This window comes from Alligator mississippiensis, chromosome 7 (genome assembly GCF_030867095.1).
Source record: "Alligator mississippiensis isolate rAllMis1 chromosome 7, rAllMis1, whole genome shotgun sequence".
Classification (NCBI taxonomy): Eukaryota; Metazoa; Chordata; order Crocodylia; family Alligatoridae; genus Alligator; species Alligator mississippiensis.
Window position 1 is genome coordinate 34,717,025 of NC_081830.1, and position 7,847 is coordinate 34,724,871.

The 7,847-nt window shown below is 47.2% G+C and overlaps 1 protein-coding gene across 1 annotated transcript; it reads left to right on the forward strand.

Moving 5' to 3' along the window:
* Window positions 1-4,015: 4,015 nt before the first annotated feature.
* LOC132251909 (olfactory receptor 5AN6-like) lies at window positions 4,016-4,978 on the forward strand. Its single transcript, XM_059731833.1, has one exon. The coding sequence runs from the start codon at window positions 4,016-4,018 to the stop codon at window positions 4,976-4,978; it is 963 nt and encodes a 320-aa protein (XP_059587816.1).
* The last annotated feature ends 2,869 nt before the right edge of the window (window positions 4,979-7,847 follow it).

The following is a 7,847-nucleotide window of genomic DNA, read 5'->3' on the forward strand; positions in this document are numbered from 1 at the left end:
ATTGTGTGAAGCTTCAGTAGCCAATTCAATTCAGAGATTTGGCTCGATTCGGTGGCCAAATCTCTGAATCCAAATTGAAGTGGGAGACCCATTAAAACATCCAAATTGATTTGGAAGCCTCTGAATCAATTTAGAAAAGATTTGGGAAGATTTGGAGATCCAGAAAGTGTTCAGGAAACAGAAACTGAGAAGAGGGAGGAGGGTGGGGGAGAGACTGCTCTGATACTGACATCTGTAGCTGGCCAGTGACTGTGATCTTTCCCTGAGTTCCCTTCCAATCACAGTGCTCTGGGGGAGGGATGTAGAAACAACATATAAGGCTGTGAGTGAAGTGATCTGTACCTTGTGTGAGCTGTCTCTCTTGGACCAGCAGCATCTGAAAGGCTCTGGCTTGCTATCTAGTCTCCTGGTAGCTAGAGTGTCTCTCTTATTCTGTGTTTTTCCTGATGGTGTGTCATCACTGTGCACTGCAGGAAAGTACACCATATATTACAGACATATACACATTTTGCAGCACACCAAGCATTATGAAGTGTGCTGGAAAGACAGGTGCCAGGTCTTCTGGCAGGGGAGGGAGAAGGGGCATAGGGAGAGTCTCCCCACCCCCAAACATAGATGCACCCTGTTTCCTGGCAGTGATGGGTCTTCTGCTGCTAGTGGGAGCAAGGAGGTAGGAGCAGTGTCTGCACCTGCACCACCTTCAGTAACACCAGTAATAACCACTAGCACTAGTGTGACAGTCTCCACCCCAATTTCAGTTCCCAGCATGAGCCTTCCAGTGCCCAAGGAGGAACTGGATCTGGAAGCAGTGGAGCTGAGTGCTATAGCTAAGGAAATTCTGGGGAAGGAAGGGGAATCTGAGTTTGTGCTCCACATCCCTCAAAGTTTCCCTAGAGGCATGTCTCTTCTGGAAGGCACTTTGGAGGAGGTTGTGGGGGCAGGTAGCTCAATTCCTTCTTTTGTTGTGTCTCTGCCTGGTGAGGAGGGGGATAGGGCAGGATTCCTACCGTCAACCTAGAAGTGGGTGGGTAGTGTAGTGTGGGATAATTTTGAGGTGGCAGATGATGCCAGGTATGCTACTTGCCAGCACTGCCAAAAGCAGAACAGCTAGGGCAAGGATGAGAAACACTTCATCAGCATGGCAATGCTGCTGCATCTCAAGAGGTAGCACTCCCTTGCCCTTGATCCTCCTCATCCTGGCACTAGCGGGAACATGCCCAAAAAGAAATCCCCATATCACTCCAAAGCCCCTGTCCCCAAGAAACAGAGGCAGACCATCCTGGACCAGTGGGGAAAAGATGGAGACAAAGGGGGCGTGCATTCTGAGGTGAGCAAGGTCACGCAAAGCATTGGACAGATTATTTTTCTGGATGGCCAGCCCTTCTCCTTTGTTGTTGAGTGTCCAGGGTTCAAGTGGCTCATGGTGCTCATGGCTTCATCCTACCAAGTGCCTACACAAACCACCTTTAGCAGGACGGTGGTGCCCTCCCTGTATGAGGCATGCAGGGAGTACTTGAGGGAGGAGCTGTGGAAGGCAGGGCCACAGGTAACCTTGCACTTCACCTTAGACATCTTTAGCAGCCAGGGTGGAGATCATGCCTAGCTCTCCCTCACAGGGCACTGGTGCAATCAGTCAGGGCATCCGTGGGCTCTCTTACAAGCGGAGGTGATGAATGAGTCCTACATGGCAAAAGAGATCATGGGGGTCATGAACTGTATGGTGCAGGGGTGGCTCATTGGGCAGGGTGAGTAAACCCATCAACAATGGGGCTAACATGGTCAAGATGGTCTGTGATGCCAACTTTGTTGGCCTCAGCTGTGTGGCACACAAATTCCACCTCATAGTCGGGGGAAACTTGGAGGGGGACAGGGCTCCTGGTGATGGTGCCATCACTACCACTACCAGCCAGCTCATTTCAAGATGAAGGAAGGTGGCAGGCTACTTCCACCAGAGCATCAAGCGGGGCAAGATCCTGTGGGACAAACAGGCAGAGCTGAGCATCCCATAGCACAAAATCATGCAGGATGTTGAGACTTGGTAGAACTCCACATATCTGATGCTGGAAAGGCTGGTGGAGCACAAAAGACCATCCATGAGATGGCCTTGCTCAGGGAGATTGGGATCAGTGGCCCCCTTAACAAAACAGGGTGGATACCATCTCCCAGATCTTGGTGGGAAATCTGAGGTATGGGCTGGGGCTATGGGAAAGAAGGAGGCCCCAGGTCCTGGGCATGATCTAAAACTGCACCCTGCCAGGGTAGGGAGGGCTGATGGGACTTTCAGTGGTGTGGAAGCCCTAGGAAATGTCAGGACTGTGAACCTCCCTGGTGACAGGTGGGTAGGGGGCATCTGATAACCTCTAGCCACTGCAAAGACACACTCCTGGCTGGGGAAAGCCCAGACCTGTAAGATCTTTGAGAGGCCTGAGGCTTACTGGTTGCAGTGGAGTTGTTAGGGTGAGAACAGGCAGGCAGCTCAGATCTGACCTGAGGTACCCTTGACTGGTCTGTGCTGAGGCCAGGAAACAAAGTGGGGTCGAAGGGCCAGGGGCCTACCGTGAGGAATGCTCAGAGCAAGAGGCTCCGGATTATGACTGGCCTGAAAGTGGGGCCAGGGATTAAGGGGGAGCCAAGGGTCCCAGGGAGAGGACCACAGCTGGTGGGGGGGTGAGGGAGGAAGGGTGAAGGATGCAATCTGCAAGGCATGGGCTGCAGTGTAGGGGAGGTATGGAGCTGCAGAATGGATGTCACCCCTAGACATCAGGGGCCTAAATGGGCAGCCTCCCCCCTGAGTAACATCTGAATCAGTTTTCCATCAAGGCATGGCAGGAGAAAGAGGGGTGGGCAATTGGCCCAGAAACAGGTGGGCAGGCCAAGATCTAATTTGCACCGGGAAGACCCCTTGTTACAGGCAACCATCCCTGCTGCATTCATCCCACTCTGCCTTAACACCCACAAGGCAGACAAGGTTTTTTGGGTCAATTTGGTATCTTTTATTAGACCAACTGAATAGTTGGAGAAATATACTAGCAAGCTTTTGAGTTTAAAAACCCTTTGTCAGGTTGAGGAAGCATCTGCATTTGTTGTATATGCTCTTCCTGGATTGAAGGAATAGTAAAGAAGCCAGAGGCTGGTATGCATGCAATAAAACCAGTCAGTGAAAATTTAGATTGAGGCATCGGGGGGTGAGAGACAGGCTGGGGCAGGAGGAATGTAGCAGGTTAAAGTGGAGAGGTACCTGGGGATTCAGATGTCAGACAGGTTATAGTGTGTCATAAATCCAATGTCTATATTGAGTCCATGAGTTTTTGTATATAGGAGGCTGATGAAGTGAATTTCCTCCTTGCTCCCACTATCAGCAGAAGCCCTGGCTGGAATGATTTAGTTAGGGCTTTAAACAGGATATTAGGCTAGATGGCCTTCTTCCAACCCTCATTTTCTATGATTCTGTTATGGAATATCCTTCCAAAAGCCACATAGGTTTCCCCCAAGGCCACATGGAAGAAAGAAAGGAAAGACACTACCTAATTTTATTTTTTACAAAGCAGGGCATGAATACCCATATGGACACCCGTATTTGGGAGACTGCTGGAAGGAAGGATTGTTCTGTTAGTGGAAAAGCCTTTCTCCAACATTTTCTATAGAATATAAATCTTCCCACTAGATTGCTAGCTAATCATAACATAAAATGTCCCTATTTTCATAATATAAATTCAGACTAGCACAGTACTTTATCTCAGTTAATGCAGGTTAAATATCACAGAGGAAAAGTATTCATGACATGCATTGAGGAACAGGCACAAGAGGGGATGCATCCTTTTAGGTGCCACCAGTAACAGAATGACATTCATAAGAGATGGACACCTCACTCCTTTAGGCTGCTGAGAAAATACTACTGGTAAACTGGTATTACGGCATAAAAATTTAGACTGATCTTCAAGGTATCTCATGGAAGGATTTTCTTTTTTTCTTTTGTTTCTTCTCTTTTGCTTTTCGTTTTTCCTAGATATAATCCATGGCAGAAATAGAATGGGGAAATCAAACAGTCATTTTCCTCCTCCTAGGATTTGGGAATGTCCCTGAGCAGCAGATTCTTCTCTTTCCCCTCTTCCTAACTATCTACATTGTGACTGTTTCTGGGAACATCCTTATAATTGTGCTGGTTGTGGGTGATCACCACCTTCATAACCCCATGTACTTCTTCCTGGGAAATTTGTACTGCTTGGAGACCTGCTACACAACAAACATCCTGCCCAGAATGCTGGCCAGCTTCTTGACTGGGGACAGAACCATTTCTATCAGAAGTTGTACCACACAATTTTATTTCTTTGGCTTTTTGGCAGCTACAGAATGCTGTCTTCTTGCAGCCATGTCTTATGATCGGTATGTAGCGATATGCAAACCCCTTCTTTATGCATCTCTTATGAACAACAGATTGTGTATTCAACTCATCACTGCTTCTTGGATGAATGGATTTTTGTGTATTTCCATAGTAATGTGCTTAATGTCACAAATGCAGTTCTGTGGGCCTAATGACATTGATCACTTCTTTTGTGACTTTACTCCACTGATCAGACTGTCCTGTAATGAAACCCACCTGGTAGAGATACTGGCTTTCTTATTTTCTTGCATATTAACACTTCCCTCTTTCCTGTTAACCCTGATATCTTATGTTTGTATCATTGGCACCATCCTAAGGATCTCTTCCACCACTGGGAGGCAGAAAGCCTTTTCCACCTGCTCCTCTTACCTCATTGTGGTGACCCTTTTCTATGGGACCTTGATTGCTGTGTATCTGTTACCTAAAACCACTAGGCTGAGGGCCCTCAACAAGGTGTTCTCCATCTTCTACACTGTCCTGACTCCCATGGTCAACCCCCTCAACTACAGCTTGAGAAACAAGGAAGTGCATGAAGCTTTGAGAAAAGCTTCCAAGAAACTAAATGAGAGTTTCAGTACTTATTTTTTCCCCCACTGATCTGACCTGGGTGGAGGAAGATGGGATGTCTGGGACAATTTTAACTGTATCTGGTTACTTATTTCTAGAGGAGACAATGACAGTGAGTTGTTTAGCTGCTCAGATTCATGGGCACAAGACAGCAACCTGATCTTTTGAAATCCAGTGTGATTTTTGTCTCTGTTTGCAATATTTGCTTGGCAAATCCCCCCCCCCCCCCAAATAAACATAAATACTTGGCAAACTTCCTCAACATACTCTATCCTTGTATTTGTTCTTGCATGTTACAGGTTTTTTTCCATTTGCTTGTTTGCTGGGTTGTTGCAAAATTTGGGTGATCTGGATCTCTTCCCCATTTGTAACAGAAATCAATAATTCAGAGGGTGCATCTACATGTAGAATAAATGCGAAGCAATAGACTCTGATGCTTATTGTGCCAGAGTTCATTGCTCCTGGGTGCCATGTTACCATGTTACATGTCCTTCACATGATCACAGCACACTGAACTGGGTCAGAACAGCCCCAGCTATTAGGGGCTCCAGGGGGATCAGACTAGTAGCCCGGGATTGCTCTGACCTGGCTCAATGTGTAGAAGGGCATGAGTGCTTTAGTGTGGGGCCAGTCAGCAGGCAACCCCTGCACTGAAGGACTCTCGTGCCCCAACCAGCCCATCATAATCTACACATACATTGCTGCTCAGTGACGAACTCCCTGTGATAGTACTTGTATTTACAAGTACTGAGCTACAGTGGAGTTAATTAGTTTAAAGCTGAGCTAATTAGTTTACTGTGGTCTAATAGGGCTGCGTGTGTAGACATTGAAACTTTATCACAGAGCTAATTAGTCAGCTCTGCAGTAAGCATTTTGTGTCCATGTGTCCAGTGAGCACTAATTTCTTAGTGAGCTCTTTATCGACCAAATGCACCACTAGCCCTTCTTGAATGTAGACTGACAGAAAATTGCTGCAAGCCCTTTCAAAGAAATGCCTTCCTTGATCCTTCCTAAGGTTCTGTGCAGCTAAAAATTATTTCGCAAAGCAGTTTTCTCTTGACCTCCTTCACCCCAAGTTTTCACAGTAAAATACTCCTCCAAGACTGAAAAAATAGGTTAGTTTGGACCTGAACTGACAAATAATTTGTTCTCCCTGAAACTCGTTTTTGGTCATTTGCTCTCCGTCTAGAAAAATTTGCCTCATTCTAGAATGCTTAGGACAGTATTTTCTTTTGTTGCCAGATTTGGACCACAGAATGATCTTCAGGATGTGGACCAATTATTTTTGTGTGTGTGTGTGTAACATTTCCATAACAATTTAACTTAATTGTACCGGCACATATGTGGTATACAGTAGTCCTGTGCAAATACAGAACTATTCAATTCGGATTTGGATTCAGTCAATTTGGAGGCCAGTGATTCAATCTGGAGATTCAGCCAAATCGGCTTTGGAAGATTCAGTGCCAATTCAGAGAGATTTGGAGATTCAGCCATAAAGTATAATGGGGAATCAATGAAATACCTATAACTTTGTCGGTTTTTGGCTGATTCAGATGAAATCTTCAAGGATGATAGCCCCTTCTGAGGTCATTAAGCCAAGTTTCAAGAAGATAGGTTCAGGGGTTTATGGGAAAATGCACCTCAAGCTGTCAACAAGTAAAACTCATGACATGGATGACACTCTGTGTGTGTGTGTGTGTGTGTGTGTTGCACATACTTCCCAGGTCCTTTGTATATTTGTTCTAGTTTAACCCTTTTTATATGTATAATAATAAATTTGTACATAATTAAGTTACTAAGTGTCTCGATCTGGCTCTATAGGGAAGGAGGGAAACTACGTGCAGCCAGGAGTTTCACCCCACAGTGCACCTGCCTTGCTAATATTCCCTTCAATTGGAGAGGGGAGTACATCATTGGGTACTACCCAGGCTACACATATCTCATGAAGATCATCCTGGGAGACCTGTTTGGGGTGGGGGAAGAGGAGCTATTGCTTCTCAGGACCCTAGCCAGGGAGAATTACAATGCGGAGAAGAGCTCCTCTATGTTTCTTTGCCCTAGGACAAGGGTTTCTGTGGGACGGGGTGAGGGTGAGGTGGCGGGGGGAGGAAATGGCAACGCTGTGCCCCAAGCCTGGAAGGCCCTTAAATGGGGTTGGGGAAGCTAATGCCTTCCTGAGGCTTTGTAGGAGGGTGTGTTTGCTTAGTGCTGTTCAGTGTGATGTGCAGTGTGTTGTGTGGTGTTGGGGTGGAGGGTCTGAGCTGCACTGACTTTGCCTGCTCCCTGGGTTGGTGTCTCCCTCCCTCTCCCCAGGGTCCAGCTCTGGGACAGAGGGGCAGGAGGGTGGATTTCATGGTCAAAGACATTTCACTCTCTTATTTGTCATAGTACCCCATGGACTGGGATGGAGTGGCTGGGGAGTGCTGGCTAGATCTGTGGGGTACATGGGACACAGAGGAAGAAGGAGGAGGTGGTCCTGCAAGGGTTTGTGGGGTGCCTGACAGGTGCTGAGTGTATTGGGGGTGGAGGGCGGGGATCTCCTGCTTAGCCTGCTGGCTCTGGGGATTGTAGGGGTATAAGGATTGATGCTTTTTCAAGGTAAGGGAATTCTTCCTTCCTTGGGGACAGTTCAGTTGAATTCAGTCCAGGACCCATCTCTGATCAATTTGTTCTTGTTAAATCAGGAGCAGTAGCTGCCCCCCAGGGGAAGAAGGCAGGGTACCACCATGACACGGGGACTGAAACCAATGTGCCCCTTACAAGAGAAGCTAGCACCCAGGCAGAGGGCCCCTGACATGAACACACCAACACCCAGACCAAGGTACTTTGCCTGGCTAAGTTAGGGTGCCAGGGTGAATCCCCGGCAAAGACAGAGGCAAACACCCAGACAAAGGCTTGC